This window comes from Mastigoproctus giganteus, chromosome 7 (genome assembly GCF_048544385.1).
Source record: "Mastigoproctus giganteus isolate SK-2022 chromosome 7, ASM4854438v1, whole genome shotgun sequence".
NCBI classification, from domain to species: Eukaryota; Metazoa; Arthropoda; class Arachnida; order Uropygi; family Thelyphonidae; genus Mastigoproctus; species Mastigoproctus giganteus.
In genome coordinates, this window is record NC_143581.1 from 233605938 (window position 1) to 233630599 (window position 24662).

The 24662-nt window shown below is 37.7% G+C and overlaps 1 protein-coding gene across 6 annotated transcripts in view; it reads left to right on the forward strand.

Moving 5' to 3' along the window:
- Positions 1 to 24662, forward strand: part of LOC150083775 (calcium/calmodulin-dependent protein kinase type II alpha chain) — a 740997-nt gene that overhangs the window by 385111 nt on the left and 331224 nt on the right. For all 6 annotated transcript variants that reach the window (XM_090378214.1, XM_090378218.1, XM_090378216.1 and 3 more), the window contains exons 10-11: positions 3376 to 3498; positions 8040 to 8123. In XM_090378214.1, the coding sequence (XP_090234340.1) occupies positions 3376 to 3498; positions 8040 to 8123 (207 nt within the window). The remainder of the gene's footprint in view (positions 1 to 3375; positions 3499 to 8039; positions 8124 to 24662) is intronic.

Genomic DNA, 24662 nt, shown 5'->3' on the forward strand with positions numbered 1-24662 from the left:
CTGACTGGACTGCCTTCCAACATCAGGCAAATTTTGACATCAGTGCCATCAGTCAGGAGCCCATCAGTGCCGTCAGTCAGGAGCCCATCAATGATGCAGTCATGTACATTACAGAAAATATTGTCCAAACAGCCACGAATGTCGTTCCAAAAACATCTGCCCAGTTTCCACCATTTCCCAAACCATGGTGGAATTCACAATGCACAGCAGCAAAAAAGGCTCAAAACAAAGCCTGGGGGATATTCTGACGATATCCTACCACAACCAACCTTATAACCTTTAAACGCGTACGAGCCAAAGCACGCTATATCTGCCATCAGAGTCAAAAAGAATTGTGGATCCCTGAAAGGAAAATATACATCCCACGCTTCTTCAATCCTAGATTATAATGAATGCACTATTGCAGATTCAACTGCAATAGCCAATTCTCTTGGAGAAACATTCTCTAACATCTCTGTGACATCTTTGTATTCCTCAGAGTTTCTGGTCCTGAAACATAAAATCGAAAAACAGGCACTTAATTTTACGTCTAAGAACCTTTATCCCTACAACAGGCCATTCACTATACAGGAACTGAAAAGAGCTCTCATTCTTTCCAAGGCAAGTGCTGTTGGACCAGATGGCATCCATTATGAAATGATTAAGCATCTTTCACCAAAATCTATGGATCACCTACTCCTTCTATATAATCTTTATTGAACAGCAGTTTCCAGATTCCTGGTGCAAGGCAATCATTCTTGCCTTTGCTAAGCCAGGAAAGGAACCTAAAATTATTACTAATTATTGTCCTATTGCTCTGACTAGCTGTCTGTGCAAAATCCTAGAAAGAATGGTTAATTTTCGTTTAATATGGTATTTAGAATCAAATGACCTCTTCAACATACAGTGCTGCTTCCGAAGGAAACAATCCACTCTGGACCATCTTATTAGATTGGAAACATCCATCAGGGATGCTTTCCTAAAACATAAACATTTGGTGTCTATATTCTTTGACATGGAGAAAGCATGTGACACAACTTGGAGATTTGGCATCTTAAAAGATTTGCATTGCCTTGGTCTTAGAGGACATCTCCCCATATTTATTAAAAACTTTTTAGCCATTCGATCTTTCCAAGTTCGTGTGGGATTCTCACTCTCTCTTCCTTTCTGCCAAGAGGAGGGAGTACCACAAGGGTCAGTATTGTGTCACACTTTTCGTCATAAAAGTAAATTCCATCACAGAACAACTTCCTCTAACTTTAAACAGTGCCCTCTATGTTTATGACTTTAGCATATTTTGTCAGTCATGCAACATGAGGGTTATTGAAAGACAACTGCAGAAAGCCATTGATCACCTAAATTCCTGGGCACTGTCTGATGGATTCACATTCTCACTGCAGAAGACCATTTGTGTGCACTTTTGTCGTAAGCATAATCTTCATCCTGAACCTGAATTAAGGCTTGGACAAAATGATATTCTAGTAGCAGCAGACACAAAATTCTTGGGACTTGTATTTGATAAAAAGCTGACCTTTCTGGATCACATCTGTCAACTCCAAACAAAGTGCACAAAAGGCTTGAATATTCTCTCTCTCTCTCTCTCTCTCTCTCTCTCTCTCTCTCTCTCTCTCTCTCTCTCTCTCTCTCTCTCTCTCCCCCCTCTACATCTTGGGTTGCAGACCGATGCACCCTACTATGCATTTACCGTGCACTTGTATGATCCAGACCAGATTATGGGTCCCTGGTATACAATTCGGCCAGAGACAGTGTACTTCGATGGCTGGATCCTGTCCATCATCAGGCTCTCCATATCGCTATTGGAGCATATCGAACATCTACTGTCCAAAGCTTATATGGCGAAGCAAACGAACCACCGTTATTGCTTCGGCATAAGCAGTTGTCTCTAAAGTATGCTTTAAAACTGAAATCCCTGCCAGACCATTCTACGTGGCGATTTGTTTTTGAACCACGATGGGAAAATCTGTACAACACCCATAAGATTGCCAATTGTCCTTTTTGTATTCATCTCCAAGAGCTACTCAAAAGAACTTAAAATCAAGGTAGACAAGGTTGCCCAAACACCAAAGCAACCCCTTCCACCCTGGCATGCTCACGTTCTAGCATGTGACTTGTCCCTTAAAAATTGGGGAAAGTCGGACACTCCGTCTGTCTACCTGCAGCTTTAATCAGCATACCGAGCTGAACATTCTGACTTCGCTCCAGTTTACACAGACTGCTTGAAGTCGGAATCATATATAGGATCTGCTGCTGTCTTTACAGACACCACTTTATTTATCTGCAAAGACACCACTGCATCAGAATAGATTCTCTCTGAATGCAGTATATTTACTGGAAAGCTGCATGCTATAGAGTTAGCCTTGGATCACATTAGGAAATGCCAATACCAATGGTTCATTTTATATTCTGACTCTCTCAGCGTATTACAGGCTTTAATAACTGTGAGGTATAATCGTCATCCAATTCTGTCTTGCATTCAGCAGAAGATTCACTCTCTCCATGAACGTGAATACGATATCCGCTTCTGCTGGATTCCCAGCCACATTAGGATTAGGGGAAATGATTTGGCTGATACTGCAGCCAAATCAGCAATTCACAATAATAGTCGCTGCCTGTCAGTCCCCTATACAGACTACAGGCAAATAATACACCAAAAGATACACTCCCAATGGCAGGATTCATGGAATAGACAGACTACAAATAAATTATATCATATAAAGCCTGTAATTGAACCATGGTAATCTAGTCTGCACTGGAATCATAAGGAGGAAGTTGTTCTTGCCCGAACCCGCATAGGGTTTGGGCAAGAACCTTTGACACATTTGTATTTGCTGAGGACTGATGATCCCTCCCTATATGTGAGTCCTGTGGCACAGTTTTATCAATTAGACACATTTTAATTGACTGTCCAGATTTTAGCAATATATGTTTTGCTGCTTTTAACCATCTGACTGATCCATATATACTCAGTCAGATTTTATCTGACAATGACAGTGTCTGCTGTTTTTAAATTTTTACACAATATTAATTTCTATAAGTGTATATAAAATCCTGAAATATATATTTTACCAATTGGAAAATATATATTTGGGACGAGGTAACCTTTTTTCAAAAGTTACCAGAATTTATTTATCTATTTAGCTATCAGTTTTTAAACTGTTATAATTATCTCCTGGGGCATAATAGCCTTAGATGCTGATGCGCCAATAAAATCATAATCTAATCTAAACCCCTCCATTATTAACTCTTTTTGAAATGAAAAATGTCTTCATAATAATTATTTAAGGATCAATAAATTTAACAGTGATAGTTCCTTGAATCCATATGATTTTGATAATATTATGAAAAAGCTGCAGTATCCATGTTATTTTTCAACAGTATCCTTCACCTGAGTGGGACACAGTTACACCAGATGCCAAAAATCTTATAAATAGTATGCTTACTGTAAATCCAGCCAAGAGGATAACTGCAGGAGAAGCATTAAAGCATCCCTGGATATGTGTGAGTCTTATATGTATGATAATATCTTTAAATATAAGCTTCCTGAATTAATTAAATAAAAACAGATGTAAAGTAACTACTTTACATCTGTTATGTAGAAAAGATTACATCATTATTCTCAGTGCAAAAATATTTTAGGATAGTGATAAAAATGATCACCACATTACATACAATTTTTGCTTTTTTATCCTTCTCTCTTTTTTTTTTTTTTATGAGACCTCAAACTTGAAAAGTATTAGAACCTTATAGTACTTAGTAGTGTGTGAAGGTTGCAAAGACAGAAGAGACTTGTTGACATTAGACTTAAATTTCTGTAGATTTAAATTTTCAGGAAATACATATGATGGAATGTTGTTCCAGAAAACAGAAGTTGGAGAGATAAATGAGAAACAAGAAAAGTTGGTTCTGTGAGTTTGAAGTTGGACAGTAAATGAATGCTGTCTGGTTGCGGAATGTGTTTGAATTGGTTTGGGGGGGGCAAGATATTGAAAGTATCTATAGAAAAAGGTTGCAGCAGAAACAGAATGTCTATGAGACAAAGGAGAGACTTTGTAATAGATGGGTGGTCATTAATAAACCTGATTGCCCTCTTTTGAATAGATCCCAGAAGCCTGAGAGAGGTTTGGGTTTTTCATCACACCAGATATGGAAACAATATTCCATGGCATACTGCATTTCAGATTTTATACAGAGTGAGAAGCTGTTTAGAAGAAAAGTAATACCCAGAGTGAAAGAGAAAACCCAGTTTTTTAGATGTAGAAGAAGCAATATTTATGATATGCTTATGCCAAGAGAGATTAGAAGTCAGGGTAATCCCCAATAGAAATGTGTTTTTTTTTCTAGAGATCTGAGTGTCATCAAAGATGAGCATAGGAGCAGGAGACTTCTTTTTATAAGAAATAAGACAGCGGGGCTGAGTTTTAGAAGGATTGAAATAAACTAAGTTATCTTGCCCATAGCAAAATTATCTGGAGATCAGCATTTAAGGAGTTGGCAGTGGGTATTCAAGAGATGAAGCTGTATGTATGTGCTCATGGTTTCTCAAACTGGAATGTGGATGTATCTGCTGTCATCAGCAAAACTGTGGATAGGATTTCCATTCATTGAAACGATGTCATTAATATACAAGAGGAAAAAGTGGGAGAAAGAATGAACCTTGTGGAACATCAAGAACCACTTGATGATATTTGTGAAAATTTTAGCGACTTTTATGTTAATTAAATTTGAAAAGGATATAATGTGGAGTATTACTACTATTATTTAAGAAGATTTAATAAAAGCAGTTTTTTATATGAAGTATTTTAATTAGTTTATAGGTGCGTGCAATGCATGATCGCAATTACTAAATAAAATTACCTACATTTCAGATTTCATATTAAACTCTGCCTTCAGGCCTGGATTTTTGAGTTTGGAAGGAGTTCTAAAACTGTATCACTGGAGAGACCAGATTATATGTACAATTCTTTACATATAATCTGGAAGGAGATTCCTAGAAAAGGAGGTTCATATAAAAGGAGGTTCCTAGCCCATGAACCTCCTTTTACATCTTCACAGGAAAAGTTTGTGTTTTGTTGTATGCTGTAAGAATTTTAAGTCTTTACTTACATTCTTAATTGGAGATACTTGTACCAATACAGAATGAGATTCACTCTATAATAGCAGACCAAATGAAAACCACCCTATTTCACTTAGACCTCAAGAACTTACTCAAGCTTGGAATATTGAAATATGTGATGCATTTCAAGACATGCACCACCAGACCCACTTGCAGACCGGGCTAGCCGGGTGGGTAAAGTGCCTGCCTAGCAACCCAAAGCAATCCTGCCTCGGGCTTGGATCAAAGTACTGCAAAAACCTTGGGAGGTGCATTATGGCCACAGAAGCCGATGTGCCAACAACTACCAAAAAAAAAAAAAAAAAAAAAAAAAACCAGACCCACTTTGGAATAATCATCCTGCAATTTTGATTACTAGCTTTAGCATTAGTATTAATAGAGGCTTATGATGAAAGAAAGCAAGCTTATATAGCATCAGCAAAAAAAAAAAAAAAAACACCTTCCCATTTCACTCCAAAACTTTGTCTAGTTCAGCCTTGAATTTATTTAAGTTGTCAACTTCCACATTAACCACCAACTGGCCTTCAGCAAAGGCCAACTGCCTTCAGCCAAATGCTTGAAGGTATTTGGCTTTCAAATACCTTCAGCATTGGGGAAAGAACACCTTGCCCCTTGCAATATCAAGCAGTTACCAATTCATTCTTAGGCACTGTTGCAATCTTCTTTTCTTTCACTACTCCAGCCTTATTATCATGCAGTATCTTCACTGCTGAGCTCATACTGTTATACTAGCACTGGATCAGATTATTGAACTTTTTGTATTGTCTGCCTTAATAAACACTAGCTTTGTCAATGCAGTCTCTGCCATAAAGGGCAATTTGTCCTCTTCTCACCATGTTAAAAAGCATATACTCTAAGTTACTATCTTGCAATGAGTCTGACTAAACTGTAATGTTTTGCTGGATTCCAGGCCACTGTACATCACAGAAAATGAAAAAGCTGATTTTGCTGCAAAACAGCCCCATGATTCCACCTCACAATTTGTTCCAAGTGCCCTGTACAGACTCTCAAAATATCATACAAACAGCAAGTGGAGATCACTGGACACAACTGTGTTAAGTCCAAGGCAACCATAAACTCTTACAGATAAAAATGGAACTACAATTATGGGAATCAAGCTTCACATGCACTGTTTCTTCCCTATTCAGGTGCAGTAGGGGAAGAAACACTGTGAATGACTGATGTGAATTGTGCTGGCAACACTCCACATTAGTCATTCGCACTTCACACAATTTTTCTTACTTTTTGGGCAAAAGCCATCCTCACTGCTCCTGCTGTCAAACTAAACTAACCGCTAAGCATATCCTTAGTGACTGTCCCCATTATTCCAGTATCAGTAAAACTACTTTTATTTCGCTGTATAACTTGCAGGAACAGTTGAATCAGTCACATATTCTGGGAAACAATGCTGATTTTCATGAGCTGTTCCGATGTTTTAAATATTGGAACAGCCCATGAAAATCAGCATCCACTTATATGATCACCTCTGACCTTGTTTTAAACTAAAACTATTAAAAAAATCATAAACAGACATAATTTGGCCCAGGAAGCCCCTGTGTCATTAAACAGCAATAAGTTTTAGAACTCTTCCAGAACCAAAAATCCAGGCTCAAAGATTGGTTTCAATATTGAAACCCAAAACATAGCCAATTTTATTTAGTTATTGGGTTTGTTTGGGGGTCTGATTGTAAAAAAAATGTCCTTTGCATACCAATAAACTAATTAAAATACTTCACAGAAAACTGTCTTCATTAAATCTTGTCTTATATATATAATTTTATGTTAATTTGTGTATTAAATTGTATTGTAACTAACATTAATATTTTGTAATTATATTTTTCTTAATTGTCAGTTCTGCATACAAAATATTAATATTAGTTAAAATACAATGCAGAAATAATTAACAGATTAATACAGAAATAATTAACATACCACACTGTATATGTTATGACATAATGTTAAGAAATTTTCTTAATATTATACCATAACTTTATATTTTTCTGTACTTTTAACAATAAGTATGATGTATATAAGACTGATTTATTAACCTTAGTCTTTCCTTTGATCTCACCAAACAAAGGAAGTCTAAAAAAAAGCATGAAATCAATGACAAGAGATAAAATGAAATAATAAGCTGTAAAACCTGATAACAGAATGAAAGATAAATGCATGGAATAAATTTTAATAACAAACCACTAACATATCAGTTCTGTATAAAACTTTATTCTCTGTACAAGTGATATACGTTTAAAACACATATTCTATAAAAATAATTTTTTGATATTACTTGACATGTTTTAAATAGCCTGTAATTTATGAGTTTAACATAATAAATTTATGGTATATTGTCTTGGTCTTTGCCTGCAACCCTCACCCCATTTCTACTATTTCTTATTGAACATTAGCCCTTAACTTAGGCATTGCTTTTCAGGAAAGCATTGTTAGTAAAATAATAAGAGGAGTTTACCTTAATATAGTGCGTAGAACACTTCCTTATGATACCCTCCAGAAATTAAAACGGAAAAAACGAAAAACTCGACAACTTACTGGTACATTTGAGTAAAATATAAATAATTAAAAAAATCAATTTAACACAATTCAAATCAATTTAAAACAATTAAAAATCAAATTAACGCAATTAAAAGAATCTAACGAAAATATTCAAAATGATTTTCGTTTTCTCATACGGAAGTGTTCTACGCACTATATTGAGGTAAACTTCTCTTATTATTTTACTAATATTATTATCAACGTAGAACATATTGAGTAGTACAGCTCTGATTCATACTATCTAAGGAAAGCATTGTGTAAATTAAGGAATGACTTCCACAATAAATGCATAAAAAAAAGTACAAACAAAAGCTGTTTTCTAAGTTTAATTTTGCTATATCATTTTTTTTCTTCTTGTTTCTTTCGATGTTTTTAGCAGCGTGAAAGAGTGGCCTCTACCCTACATAGACAAGAGACTGTGGATTGTTTGAAGAAGTTTAATGCTCGACGTAAACTAAAGGTATGGAATAAATTTTAATGTAATATTAGTGTGTAGTCAATTTTGATAATTAACATAATTAATTGAATGTCCTTGAATTTTGCTTATGACAGAGCAGAGGGAAATTAGGCAACGATAGCATATATTTCTATGCAAATAATGAAATTATTGCTCAGAGAACAATGAAAGTAAATAAAAAGTTCCATGGTCAAGTGGAGTTGTTACCCACCATCCATTTGGAAAAGCTCGGGTTAAAATCTAGTCATCTAGCCTACTGAGGGTTTTTATGCAAGAATAAATTAGCAGTTTTAGAAATTTTATCCAGATTTTTTTATCTGGTAAACAGGTAAATCAGCTTAAGAAAACCAAATTTACAGGCAGCATGGAAGGCAGTGAAAAAACCGAAACAGAACTCTGTTTTTTTTTTTTTTTTTTGTTTTTTTTTTTGAGGATCTAGTTAGCATTAAGTAATGACATACTGAAGGTATACTCTGTGCCAATGAAATATTGTTAAATCCGAAGCGCGTTAAATCGAGATTAGTAAGACTGATTATTTAGAATAAGAATATTTAAAGGATACTGAATTATCTTTCATTCACTTATACTATTCTGTAGTTGGGAAAAAATTGCAGTAAACTCTCAATTTTATGGAACCCAATTTAATGAACTTCAGATTGAGCAGGCAAAAAAAAAATTTTACTGACACCAGAGTGTACCTTGAGTATGGTCATGAGATAGGGAAAACTCTGAACTCACTATTAAATTGTAGTCGCATTTACAGTGAATCATCATAACCCTATGAAAACTAGGTAAAAGAGGAAGAATGTGCACTGGGTGTTTAGAAATTAAAGCTGTTATAGAAGGTAGATCAAGAGTATGTTTTCCTGTGCCTGTGAGGAATATTGCATGTAAAAAAAAAACAAAAAAAAAACACCACAAAACTGTCAGATGTTGTAAATAGCAACGAGTTTTTTAAATCCTGAAAGCACATTTTATAAACTAAACTTATACGCAGGTCAGTACATTTTCTGAACTTCCCTAGGTCCAAAGATTCAGCAGTATCTCATTTCAGCTTCTTAGCGCTGACTCTTTAAATTTTTTACAGGCATAATTATACAGTCATGGTAAATTATCTACTGCTAATGCTGCAGATGCTCCAATAAAAATCAAGAAATTTTTGATTTTTTTCAAAATCAAAAAGTATGGTATTGTCTTATGTATGGGTCATATCAGGTTTCTACATATGGAGGAGGAAACTTTATGTTAATAACTTAAAACAATTTTTAGAATATTTTTTTTAAAATTTTACTGGTAAATCCATCTTGTTTTCAGTTCTTTATAAAATAAGTGTGATGCATAGATTACTGTTTATCTTGTCTCTACTAATTTTTGTTGTGCTGTTTTGTAGAACAAATCCAGGCGACAATGTTGCATTTCTCAACTTTTATAGTGTTTACATTTATTTTTGTGCAGAATTCAGAAATTGATATTGAGGTGCCTTTGTTTTTATTGGAATTGAGTTGATAGTACCGGTAATTATGTAAAACCAGTTTCATTAATTCTTTCATAAAACAGTTGCTTAATCATTGAATATTAAGATAAGTGATAAACAATATCTTTGACTTTATAAAATAGAGTAATATAAAAATTCTATTTGTTATCTATTGAAAAATAAAAGTTTTGAATCAAATAGTTTTGCACACTTCACTCTTTTTTTTTTTTTTTTTTTTTTTTATGTTGAAATATGCAAAACTGAGTAGCATTGACTATGCCCTCAAAGCACATTTTTTAAACTCAACTTATAGACGGGTCAATGCATTTTCTGACGTTCCTGAACCCTCAGCTAGTACTCAAGTATCAATGTATGTACTATGAATCAGCCAATAAAATCAAGGTAAATAAAAGTTTTAACTTTATTTTAGTGTTTCTAATACATACGTAACAACAGAGTAACTGGTTAAATTATGTGGGGTACAAATGCCTCGTCCTCCATTAGTCTGTAAAATTGAGGATTTCTTTTTTTTTTTTAAAAAGGACTTAAATTTATGGCACAACTCTTAAATCCAGAAACCTTGATACCGAACAATTACTGGATATCAAAAAACAATCTTATCTAAAGTTGTACCATATACAATTTGCATTACAGGAGAACCCTTGAGGACTGAGCAAAGGTTGTCCTGGACGACCTGGTAAGCTGGATCATCAAAAATAAATTAAAAATATCAAACACAAAAACAAAGCTAATGATCGTCAAAAACAGGTTGGATTTCCATAGACCCCCTAAAGTGCTCATTCACGGGAAGAAAATTCCACACGTGGCACAAACTAAACACCTTGGCATCATATTGGATGACAGGCTCAGTTTCGAATCACATGTAAACAGTTTAGCAAACAAAACCAAAGCCTTCACCGCAGCTATCATCAGGATCTCCTGTTCAAACTGGGGACTCACCAAAAGAACCTTATCTATCTACTATAAAGCTGTATTCTTGCCAATTGCCTCATATGCTGCTGGGATCTGGTTCCATAGGGTCTATAACAGTAAAATTCGGGCTAAACTCCTTTCCATGCAAAGAACGTGCTGCTTGCGACACACCAAGTACGAAGAACAACCTCAACTAATGCACTGCAGGTTGTATCAGAGAGGCCCCTTCCCCCTGGACCTATATATAGCTTATAGAGGCTGCATCTACAAACTCAAAAAAGGCTACCAACCTCACTGCTTGGAATAGACTGCAATCCTGTTACAAATAACCTGATAGACTGCAATCCTGAACATGCTTTGTAAAAAAGATAGGTGGAACAGGACCAGGGTATGTCTGCCAGGGGCAAAGGTTGATGACGTTGTAGAGAGAATATCATCTTTTAAGGGCACAAAAGGTGATATAGTTGTACACGTTGGCACTAATAATATTAAGAGTAGGAGACCGGCAGAATTACTTAACAAGTACAGGTCACTGTTGAACAAAAGCCGAGAATTAGGGTTGAATTTGAAAGTGTCTGCAATTCTGCCCAGACACGATAGGAGGGAGTATATGATGAGAGCCTTGTCGATCAATTCGGCCCTGGAAAGATTGTGCAAGGCTCAAGGGGTAGAATTTTTTTCAGCCTGGACTGTACTTGTTAACAGGAGAGATTGCTTCTACAGGGATGGGATACACTTAAATAGAAAGGGTGCAAGAATATTTGCTGATGCTATCGAGGCAGTGTTAGGTGGGTCGGAAAACTGCTAGTTGGGGGGGATACAAGGAATAATAGATTAACAGTAGCCACTGGCAGAGGTGAAAGAGATTCTTGCACTGCTTCTATTAGAATGAGCAGAAGCCTGAAAAACAAGATGCATGGTATTTCAGAGCCTGCTGCGAGCCATTGCGGTACAAATAAACACATGGGTTGTGTTAGGGTAGCTAAGAATAGAAACAGGTGCAGGTATACTTGCGTGTACACCAATGCTAGGTGTTTAGTAAATAAAATTGATGAATTTGAGGTATTGCTCAAAACATCAAAGGCAGATATTGTTGGGATATCAGAGACGTGGTGTCACACAGATATAAGAGATGCAGAACTGCAATTTGGGGAGTACAACGTCTACAGAAAGGATAGACAGGATAGGAAGGAGGGAGGGGTTATGCTATTAGTTAAGAAACACATAAAAACCAAGGAAGTGAAGCCAGTCGACATCGCCGGACAGTGCAGTGTTGAGTCAGTTTGGTGTGACATAAGCATTGCGAGATCAAAATTGAGAGTAGGAGTGTGCTATAGGCCTAATGACTCTGATGAGTATAATAAGGAACTGTACAGGGAAATAGAGTGGGCCAGTAAATCAGAGAGTCTTATAATGGGGGGAGATTTTAATTTCCCAGATATTGACTGGAATTTGGGGGCTGGTTACTCACACACTAGCAGGGCTTTTGTGGATTTATTGGATGATTGTTTTCTACATCAGCATGTTCGGGAGGCAACTAGAGGGAGTAATACTCTTGATTTGATTATCAGCAGTGATTCTTCATGCATTAAGAATCTGCAGATAAATGAACCACTAGGTGGCAGTGATCACAGTGTGCTGAAGTGGGATTTACTCAAAGAGGTAACTACCATTAGGGGTAAAGGGAAGGGTTATTGCTTCCGTAAAGGCGACTACGATGGACTGAGACAGTATTTAAATTCTATACAGTGGGACCAACTGATGATGTTACCAACAGCAAATTCAAAATGGGAAGCATTCAAAGAACTTATCTTTGAAGCTACTAGGCTTTACATACCAACTAAGAAATATTGTTCAAGGTTTAGGCCAAAATGGATGTCAGATGAACTAATGAGGCATATGGCAGAGAAGAAAAATGCATGGGATACTTACAGATTAACACATGACACAGAAGCCTATGATAGATACAAGTTGATATGCAACCAAGTTACAAAGGAGGTTAGGCAGGCGAAGGCAGATTACGAGAAATCCTTGGCAAGGGATGCAAAGAAAAACAGCAAAGAGTTCTTTACTTATGTAAACTCTAGAAGGAAGGGGATGAATCAGATTGGTCCACTTGATATTGATGGGTTAACTGTTGATGATCCTGCTCAGGTAGCTAACAAACTAAATGAATATTTTGCATCGACATTCACACATGAGGAGTTATTCAGCAAGGGGAATGCCAGAGGTGTATTCAACTCTAGCAGTAAGCTACAAAATCTTGAAATAACTGGGAGTAAAGTGGAGGAGAAACTGTTGAAGATAAACACAAGAAAGGCACCCGGGGTGGATGGGATCTATCCAGTTATATTAAAGGAGGCAGCAAAGGAAGTAAGCAAACCCTTAGCCATAATTATGAGAGCTTCCTTGGACTCAGGGGAGGTACCCATAGACTGGAAATGTGCAAATGTGACCCCAATTCACAAAGGAGGATCAAAGGCTGACACAAGTAATTATAGACCTGTGAGCTTAACTTCTGTTCCAGGAAAATTAATGGAGGCACTGGTTAAAGAAGCACTGCAGGATCATTTAGACAAGATTCAGTTATAGCTCAGACACAGCATGGTTTTGTTAAGGGGAAGTCTTGCCTGACCAACTTGATTGGATACTATGATGCAGTCACAAAAGAACTGGATGCAGGGAATAACTTTGATATTATATACTTGGATCTTAGAAAGGCTTTTGATACTGTTGCACATGGAAGACTGCTACACAAATTGGAGCAGTGTGACATTGGAGGCAAATTGCTGCTATGGATAAAGGGGTGGTTGAGGGGGAGAAGACAGAGAGTGGTAATCAATGGACACTGCTCATCGTGGACTAATGTTATTAGTGGAGTCCCTCAGGGCTCAGTGTTGGGTCCGTTATTGTTTTCTGTATTTATAAATGATATTGATGATGGTATATCAAGCTTAATGTCCAAGTTTGCAGACGATGCAACGTATCAACTCTGTGGTACTACACTGACAGTGGTAGAGAATGAAAGGGACTTGGGGGTGGTTGTGCAGGCAGATATGAAGTTCTCTGAGCAGTGCAGACGGGCTGCAAGAGTAGCTCATGGAGTATTGTCAATGATATACAGGAATTTTTCCAGCAGGGATAAGGAGGTGATTATTCCATTGTATAAGGCAATGGTCAGGCCACACCTAGAGTACTGTATACAGGTCTGGAGGCCTCATTTCAAGAAGGATGTAGAGCTGCTGGAACGAGTACAGAGAAGGGCAACAAGATTAGTGAATGGAACAAAGGGGTGCTCTTACGAAGAAAGGCTTAAGTTTTGCAAATTACAGTGTCTGGAGACTAGGCACCAGCGAGGTGATCTGATAGAGGTGTATAAAGCCTTGAATGGTTTAAGCATGCTCAATGCTGATGGGATTCTTCCTCTAGCTCAGAAAAATCACCTGAGAGGGCATAAATTCAAATTGAAGAAAGACAGATGTAGGATAGATGTGTGGAAATTTGCCTTTAGCCAGCGAGTGGTTGGTTGGTGGAACAGACTTCCATCCCTTGTGGTGGAGGTTGATAGCCTAAATAAGTTTAAGGCTCAGCTGGACAGGTATTTTGAACGAACAGAGGGGTGAAGTGGAAGTGGGTTTTTTTTTTTTGGCTGATGCTGCCTAAGCTTGCTTTCTTGCATCAAATGCCTCTACTAATGCTAATGCTAAATATCAAACAGAAAAAATAAACCTATGGAATAACCTCCTCTCCCTTTGGCAGGTTAGATGGGATGAAAGTCCCACTGGAGATGTCACCAGACTTTTCATCCCTGATGTCACCTTTGCCATGAATAAGCCACATTATAATTGGTTCTACCCATCCATGAGCACATCCTTCATCGTAACAGGATATGGTGCTCTTAAAATGAACCTGTTCTAATTTGGACTGGCGAAAAATTCTCATTCTCCTGTGGGGAAGAGGAATCCTGGAACCACATCCTATTTGTCCTGCCCCAACTACAAAGAACAATCTTAAAGCCTTAATATAAAATAAGACTAACTTTCAAGCCCTTCAAATCTTCACCAATGACATCTTCAGCAGAAGAATACAGATTCTTCACTACACTGGATAATTCTACAAACACTTGCTGAGCTGTTCCTATATCTCCTACCAGCCACCCTAGACTTGACTTCTTTTGATCTCTGAGGTTGTTCAGAGATGTCAGATGTCAACCACTGTGTTTTTTTTTTTTTTTCATTTTATTATTATTTATTATTTTATTTATTTATTATTATTATTTTATTTAAAAAAATGATTTTTATTATTTTTTTTTAATTACAGCCACTCCCTGACTTACGTAAGGGTTGCATTCTGTGGAACTTTACGTAAATTGAATTTCACGTAACTCGGAATTTCCCAAAATGCTTATGCAGCACTCGCAATTATGTGCACTGAATTTGATTGAAGCAAAAAAGAAATGTTCGACAAACATGTAAATAGAATTATTTATTCAATTTTTTTATCTCATGTGCAGGAAAAATGACAAAAGTGTACAAAATTATAAAATTAAAAAAGAGAGAAGAGACAGGCATAACGTCAGCGCCGACCGGGCTAGCCGAGTGGGTAAAGTACCTACCCGGCAACCCAAAGGTCGCGGGTTCGATTCCCGCCTCGGGCTTGGATCAAAGTACTGCGAAAACCTTGGGAGGTGCAATATGGCCACAGAAGCCGATGCGCCAACAACTACCAAATCAAAAAAAAAAAAAAAATAAAAAATAACGTCAGCAAGTTTTACCTTTCGAGCATCGTTACCAGAATTAACTCTCCAGCTGATAAGCACGCCTCTGCAGAGGCTGAGGACTGTGGAGATTTAAAAGGGGTTTTTTCCAACACACCACAAAATTTCTTTGCGGCTGCAGAATCGGCACTGGTGACTTCACCGCATACTTTAAACCAGCACGATGCTTGAACCAATTAAACCACCTGTTGCTTGCCACGAACTTGGCTTGGGGTTTGCCTTACTTATCCTTAATATCTTCATAAATACTTCTTGCTTTTGCTTGAATTGCTATTGAACTTCGGGGTACTTGCTTCTGATTCTGATTTTCCATCCATATTATTAATAGCTTTTCCATCTTCAATATAGCACCTGAATGCTATTTTGTGATTACTGTTGATCTTAAATGCGTTGCTCCTTTAACATGTTCTTTTATATGCACGCTGTTCCTTAAAATAGATTTCACTGTTCAAGCGGCGAGACCTAATTCCAGATGACAAACTTTGTCCTGCTTCATACTTCTTAATTAATCATCTTCATTTCTAAATCAATTTTATTTCTTTTCTTAGCACTGCCAGCACTTGCACTTTCGGTTGGTCCCTTTCCATTCACTATTGTAATAAGTATAAGGAAATAGGAATGAAGAAAAGATTCTGAAAATTTATTTGTTTTTTATATGATTGAAGATTTCAATGATAGGAAACTCGTTTAGTGATAGCATTAGTAGAGGCATATGATGCAAGAAAGCAAGCTTATGCAGCATCAGCAAAAAAAAACAACACGCCCTCTCATTTCACCCTTCCATTCATTCCAAATGCCTGTCCAGCTCAGCCTTAAATTTATTTAGGCTATCAACTTCCACAACAAAAGATGGAAGTCTGTTCCACCAATCAACTACCTGGTGGTTAAAGGAAAATTTCCACACACCTATTCTACAGCTGTCTTTCCTCAATTTAAATCTATGCCCCCTCAGGTTCTTAATCTGAGCAAGAGGAAGAATCCCATCAGCATTCAGCTTGCTCAAGCCATTCAAGGCCTTACACACCTCAATCAGATCACTTCGCAGGTGCTGCAATTTGCGGAACTTAAGCCTTTCTTGGTAAGAGCACTCCATTGTTCCCCTCAACAATCTTGTTGCCCTTCTTTGTACTTGTTCTAGCAACTCTACATCCTTCCTAAAATGAGGCCTTCAGACCTGTATACAGTACTCTAGGTGTAGCCTGACCATTGCCTTGTATAATCGGATAATCACCTCCCTGTCACTGTTAGCAAAATTCCTATATATCATTGACAAGACTCCGTGATCTGCACTGGCAGCCCATCTGCACTGCTCAGCAAACTTCCTATTTGACTGCACAATTATCCCCAGCTCTTTTTCACTTTCCATTTCCCTGAGTGTAGTACCACACAGTTGGTGTGTTTCTCTTTGGTTATTGCTGCACATATGCAGTACTTTGCATTTGTTAATGTTTAACTTCATTTGCCACATCTCAGCCCATTTGCCCAACTTATATAGATCCAGTTGGAGTAGTATACTCTCTTTACTGTTGTTAACAACCCTGCCAACCTTTGTATCATCTGAGGAAAGACAGATTAGCATTAGCATTAGCAGAGGCATTTGATACAAGAAAGCAAGCTTATGCAGCATCAGCCAAAAAAAAAAAAAAAAAACCCACTTCCACTTCACCCCTCGGTTCGTTCAAAATACCTGTCTAGCTGAGCCTTAAACTTATTTAGGCTATCAACTTCCACTACAAGGGATGGAAGTCTGTTCCACCAACCAACCACCCGCTGGCTAAAGGCAGATATCCGCACGAAAGAATCTCTTTCACCTCTGCCAGTGGCTACTGTCAATCTATTGGTCTTTGTCTCTCCTCAAGCTAGCAGTTTTCCGACCCACCTAACACTGCCTCGATAGCATCAGCAAATATTCTTGCACCCTTTCTATTTAAGTGTATCCCATCCCTGTAGAAGCAATCTCTCCTGCAATCTCAGATGTAGGATAGATGTGCGGAAATTTGCCTTTAGCCAGCGGGTAGTCGGTGGGTGGAACAGACTTTCATCCCTTGTCGTGGAAGTTAATAGCCCAAATAAATTTAAGGCTCAGCTGGACAGGTATTTTCAACAAACGGAGGGGTAAAATGGGAGTGGTTTTTTTTTTTTTTTTTTTTTGGCTGATGCTGCATAAGCTTGCTTTCTTGGATCATATGCCTCTGCTAATGCTAATCTGCAAACTTGGACATTAAACCTGATATACCTTCATCAATATCATTGATAAATATACAAAACAACAATGGGCTCAACACCGAACCCTGTGGAACTCCACTAATAACATTTTTCCATGAAGAGCAGCGCCCATTGATAGCCACTTTCTGTCGTCTACCACTCAACCACCCCTTTATCCATTGTAGCAACTTATCCTTAATACCATATCTCTTCAATTCTTTCTTTGTTCCTTACTTCCTTTGCTGCCTCCTTTAATATAACTGGATAGATCCCATCCACCGTAGGTGCCTATTTTATTTTTAACTTCAACAATTTCTCCTCCACTTTGCTCTCAGTTATTAGAAAATCACTTGGCTCCCTGTTAGAGTTTGCTAAACTTCTGTCCCTTCCCTCATTGAATAACTCCTCATGTGTGAATGTAGATTAAAAATACTCATTCAGTTTATCAGCTACCTGAGCATGATCATCATTAGTCAACCCATGTATGTTAAGTGCTCCAATCTGATTCTTCCCTTTCCTTCTAAAGTTTACATAAATAAAAGACCTCTTTGCTGTTTTTCTTTGCATCCTTAGACAAGAATTTCTCGTAATCTGCCTTTGTTTGCCTAACCTCCTTTGAGACTTGATTATAGACTAGTTTATATCTGCCATAGACTTCTTTGTCATCTGATACTTTATATGCATCCCATACATTTTTCTTCTCTGCCACGAGCCTCATTAGTTCATCTGACATCCATTTAGGCCAGGACTTTGAACAGTATTTCTTAGTTGTAATGAAAAGCCTTGTAGCCTCCAAAATTAAGTCCCTGGAGGCTTCCCATTTAGAATTCAACGTTGGTGACATTATTAGTCGATCCTACTGTACAGAATTTAGAAACTGTCTGAGACCCCTGTAGTCACCTTTGCAAAAGCAAAAGCCCTTCCCTTTAGCCTTGATGGTAGTTACATCTTTACGTAATTCTCACATCAGTACATTGTGATCACTGTCACCCAGTGGTTCCTTTATCTGCAAATTCTTAATGCATGAATAATCACTACTGATAATCAGATGAAGAGTATTACTCCCTCTAGTTGCCTCTCAAACATGTTGCTGTAGAAAACAGTCATCCAATAAATCCGCAAAAGTCTTGCTAGTGTTGCGAGTGGCCAATCCACAAGTTCCAGTCGATATCTGGAAAGTTAAAATACCCCATTATAAGACATTCTGATTTACTGGCCCACTCTATTTCTCTGCTCAATTGCTCATTATATTCATCAAATTCATTAGGCCTATAACACAACCTACACTCATTTTTTCTTTCCCAGTGCTTATGTCACACCAAACAGACTCAGCATTGCATTGTCCACCAACATCAATTGGATGCACTTCCTTAGATTTTGTGTGTTTCTTAACTAATAGCATAACCCCTCCTCCCTTCCTGTCTTGTCTATCCTTTCTGTACACACTGTTCTCCCCAAATTCCAATTTTGCACTGCTTATGTCTGTGTGACACAGCATCTCTGATATCCCAACAATATCTGCCTTTGATGTCTTGACTAGCACTTCAAGTTCATCAAATTTATTAACTCTACTCCTAGCATTGGTGCACCTGTTTCCACCCTTAGTTACCCTAACACAGCCTACATATTTATTTGTTGCACTATAACTCCTAGCAGTCCTGGAAATCTCCATTGCCTTGCTTACCAGGCATTGGCAGCAATAATTCAGACACAGAATGGGTTTGTTAAGGGAAAGTTTTGTCTGACAAATTTGATAGGATATTATGATGTGGTTACAAAGGAACTGATTGCAAAAAATAATTTTGATATCATATATTTGGATTTCAAGAAAGCTTTTGACACTGTTGCGCATGGAAGGCTATTGTACAAATTGGAGCAGAATGGTATTAAGGGTAAGTTGCTACAATGGATAAAAGGATGGTTAAGTGCGAGAAGACAGAGGGTGGTAATCAATGGGTGCTGCTCTTCTTGGACTAATGTTATTAGTGGAGTCCCACAGGGTTCGGTGTTAGGTCCACTGTTGTTTTGTATATTTATTAATGATATTGATGAAGGTATATTAGGCTTAATGTCGAAGTTTGCAGATGATACAAAGTTTGGCAGTGTTGTTAATGGCAGTAATGGCAATGTGCTACTGCAACAGGATCTAGGTAATTTGGGCAGATGGGCTAAGAAGTGGCAATTGTAGTTTAACCTTGACAAATGCAAAGTACTGCATATGGGTAGAAGTAACCCCAGAGAAACGTACCAACTGTGTGGTACTACGCTTAAGGTGGTAGAAAATGAAAAAGACCTGGGAGTAATTGTGCAGTCAGATATGAAGTTTTCTGAGCAATGCAGACAGGCTGCCAGGGCAGGTCATGGTGTTTTGTTAGTGATATATAGGAATTTTGCTAGCAGGGAAAAGGAGGTGATTGTCCCTCTGTATAAGGCAATGGTCAGCCCACACCTTGAGTACTGCATACAGGTCTGGAGGCCTCATTTTAGGAAGGATGTAGATTTGCTTGAGCGTGTACAGAGAAGAGCAACAAGATTGGTGAGAGGAATGAAAGGATCCTTTTACCAAGAGATGCTTAAGTTCTGCAAATTGCAGTGGCTGGAGACCAGGCACTTGCGCGGTGATCTGATTGAGGTGTATAAGGCCTTGAATGGGTTGAGCACGCTGAATTCTGATGCGATCCTTCCACTTGTTCAGATTACGAACCTAAGGGGGCATAAATTAAAATTAAGAAAGGACAGATGTAGGATAGATGTGCGGAAATTTGCCTTTAGCCAGGCGGGTGGTTAATTGCTGGAACAAACTTCTATCTGTCTTTGTGGAAGTTGATAGGTTGAATAAATTTATGGAGGAACTGGACAGTCATTTGGCAGGAATGGTGTGATTTTGTTTTTTTTTGCTGATGCTGCATAAGCTCATACACTTGCTTTCTTGCATCACATGCCACTACTACTACTACTACTACTACTACTCATTCTAATAGAAGCAGTGCAAGAATCCCTTTTTCTTCTGCCTGCGGCCACTGTTAACCTTTTAGTCTTCTTCTTATTATTATTTCGCCATAATACAGTGACGTAAAAACCCCCAGAATTCCGTTATCGGTATTATCGAAAATGCAATAAGACCATTTATAATAGATTGCACTAACAGAAAAGCCCAATAAACCGGAAAGTGCAAATTGTTTTTCTTGTTTTATGGTAGTGACCTCCAGAAATGTGTTTTAGAAAAATATCACAAAGGCATTCAAAATTCATTCTTATAATGGAACATATGATAATGATGAAAGTGTAGTGCAATTTTCATTGTAAAAATGACCTTTTAGAGAGATAAATAGCTCAGCTATACATATAGCAAAAATTTCAACATCCGAGGTTTTGAAACGGATTACCAACAAAAAAGCAATTTATTAATGGGTTGAAATTATGATATTTTCATGATACTGCCATTTATTCCTGCAGAATACAAAATAAGTTTCCACTATTTCTTTAAGTTTGCACCGGCCAGCAAAAAGTTACATGAAGTTGAATTTCTGTAAGTTGAGTATTACATAAGCTGAGGAGTTCCTGTATAATTATTTTAATTTTTATTTTTTTATTAGTTTTTTTTTTTTTTTTTTTTCCTGCTGGTATTCAGGACCGAGCATTTTGAGTACAGGATTGCTGGTGTCCTCTGGTATTGCACTACTTCCAGTGGACGTTGGATTTTAGCACAATACGGAGGCAGAGATAGTAGATTATGCCCGGCTACACATGCCTTGAGACGGGCATCAGGCGGCAGTTACTCAGATGTTGGCTGCCCATATTTCAGTTCCTGTTTACACAGTTTCTGTAGTCAAGGCAAAGACAATTTGCGGAGATGGACCCAGATCCTGGAGCCTCTAAAAAACAAGCACCATACATACACATATACATAAATGTCATTGAATGTGCATACATCTATTTCTTTTACTTTCGAGTTTTTTCAGAGTTTTGTTGCGTTTTATAATTTTGTAAGAGACGCTCTATTTTCTGCTGGAGTTTCTTACACAGGTTTGAATGATTGTAAATAGAGATTGTTTTTATGTATTTATTTTTGTATATTTGTAAATAAATTAAAATAGTTGTACAATATTCATAAATAATTAAATAGCAAAAGCTTGTGTTTGTTGAGACACCTCTAATCTATGTAATTTGATATATTTGGAAGACTGAATTAAAAGATAATAATTAAAAACAATGAATTAAAATGATAAAATATCTATTGAAAAAAATAAATAAATAAATAAAGCTGCTGTGTGCTTTTTTGATGGAGGGAAGAAAAAAAATCGCACACTATTTTCATTGAATAAATAAAATAAAGTCTGAATAATTGCTCTTAGGCATCATGCTCAGTTGGTATAAAAGACTGGAAATAAAGGGTAGATTGTTAAAAATAGCATTAATAGAGGCATATGATGCAAGAAAGCAAGTTTATATAGCATCAACCAAAAAAAAAAAAAAAAAAAAAAAAAACACACCTTCCCATTTTTCCCATTTATTAACTCCAAATGTTTGTCTAGTTCTGCCTTGAATTTATTTAAGCTGTCAACTTCTACAACAACAAATGGAAGTTTCTTCCAGAAAACAACCACCCACTGGCTAAATCCAAATTTCCGCACATGTATTCTACAACTGTCTTTCCTCAGTTTGAATTTATGTCCCCTCAGCCTACTAATCTGGGCAAGAGGAAGAATCCCAGGGGCTCACATCTAACCTGAGAAGCTTGCATTTGGTGAGTAGGGAAAACTCAGGGTCCTCAGCTGGATATCATCATTTTTCTCGGTGATATCTCTCTCTCTCTCTCTCTCTCTCTCTCTGTTTCAAGGTAACTCAGGATTTTTTTTTTTTTTGGCTCATAAATAATAAGCCTCAGTCTTCCTTGCACTATATGGCTAATAATAATAATAATCCCATCAGTATTGGGCTTGCTCAAACCATTCAAGGCCTTATATACTTCAATCAGATCACCTTACAGGTGTCTAGTCTCCAGACACTGCAATTTGTAAAACTTAGCCTTTCTTCGTAAGAGCAACCTTTTGTTCCATTCACCAATCTCACTGCCCTTCTCTGTACTCATTCAAGCAGCTATACATCCTTCCTAAAATGAAGCCTCCATACCTGTATACAGTACTCAAGGTGTGGCCTGATCATTTCCTTATACAGGGGGATAATCACCTAATTATCCGTGCTAGAAAAATTCCTCTATAACATTGACAAGACATCATGAGCAACTCTTACAGACTGTCTGCACTGCTCAGAAAACTTCATATCTGACTGCACAATTACCCCCAGGTCTTTTTCATTCTCTACCAAAATTGTTGTGCTTTGTTTGTGGGGAAATTTGATGTGGCTTGATCTTTAGCTTTTAGTATTAGTATTAATGGTGGCAAACGATGCAAGAAAGCAAGCTTATACAACATCAGCCAAAAAATCCCATTTAATCTATCCACCCATTCAAGCAGTTTGTGTAGTACTTCCTTGAATTTATTCACGTTATCCACTTCCCCAACATCAGACAGAAGTTTGTTACAGCAGTCAACCACCCTTTAGCTAAATGCAAACTTCCTCAACACATCTATTCTGCAACCATTCTTCAATTTGAATTTATGTCCCTTTGTGTTGTGTGTATTCTGGGAAAGAGGAAGAATCCCATCAGCATTGAGCTTGCTGAATCCATTCAAAGCCTTAAACACCTCAATCAGATTGCCTTGCAGGTGCATGGTCTCCAGACACTGCAATTTGCAGAATTGAAGCTTTTCTTCCTAATATCACCCCTTTGTTTCCCTCAACAGTCTTGTTGCATTTTTATTTGCCCACTCCAGCAGTTCTATATCCTTCCTAAAATGAGGTTCCAGACCTGTATACTGTACCCAAGATATGGCATGACCATTGTGTTATACAACAGAATAATCACCTCCTCGTCCCTGCTAGCAAAATTCCTGTATATCATACAAAATGCCATGTGCTGTCCTGGCAGTCTTTCTGCATAGCTCAGAGAATTTCATATCTGCTGGCATAATTACCCTCAGATCTTTTTCATTTTCTGCTACCGAGTGTAGTACCCCACGGTTGTACATTAATCTGAAATGCTGTTACCCATATGCAGTACTTTGCATTTGTCAGTGATAAAGCTGAATTGCCATTTCTCAACCCAACGACCTAATTTTTCTAGATCTTGTTGCAGTAGCATGCCATCATTTCTGTCGTTAACCACCCTGCCAACCTTAGTATAATCTGCATTCTTAGTCATTATGCCGGATACCTTCATCAGTATGACTAATAATTACAGAAAAGAGCAATGGATCCAGCACCAAACCCTTTGTGAATCCATTGATAACATTAGGATTAGTAGAGACATATGATGCAAGAAAGCAAGCTTATACAGCATCAGCCGGGGGAAAAAAAAAAAAAAAAAAAAACCTTCCTATTTCACTCATCCATTCATTCCAAATGTTTGTCACACAGACATGGTGTCACACAGATATAAGCAGTGCAGAATTTAAATTTGGGGAGTACAGTGGGTACAGAAAGGATAGAAAACAGGTCTGGAGGCCTCATTTTAGGAAGGATGTAGAGTTGCTAGAACGAGTACAGAGAAGGGCAACAAGATTGGTGAGAGGAACAAAGGGCGTGTGCTTACGAAGAAAGGCTTAAGTTCTGCAAGTTGCAGCATTTGGAGACTAGGCACCTGCGAGGTGGCGCCTCCGTAGCCAGGTGGGAAGGAGCAGCAGTGCGTAGCATACGCTTCTTGATTAGACCAGGGTTCAAGCCCATTACCACCCCAAATACGGAGGATGCGGAAAGGTCAGGGAATGGCCACCACATATCCCGGAGCAATATGGCCTTAGTTGCTAATGTTCCTAAAAACCAAATAACAAACAAGCACCTGCGAGGTGATCTGACTGAGTTGTATAAGGCCTTGAATGGTTTGAGCAGACTCAGTGCTGACAGGATACTTCCGCTTGCTCAGATTAAGAACCTGAGGGGGCATAGATTCAAACTGAGGAAAAACAGTTGTAGAATAGATGTGTGGAAGTTTGCCTATAGCCAGCAGGTAGTTGATTTCTGGAACAGATTTCCATCTGTTGTTGTGGAGGTTAATAGCTTAAAAAACAGGTGCATATATGCCCAACAAAAC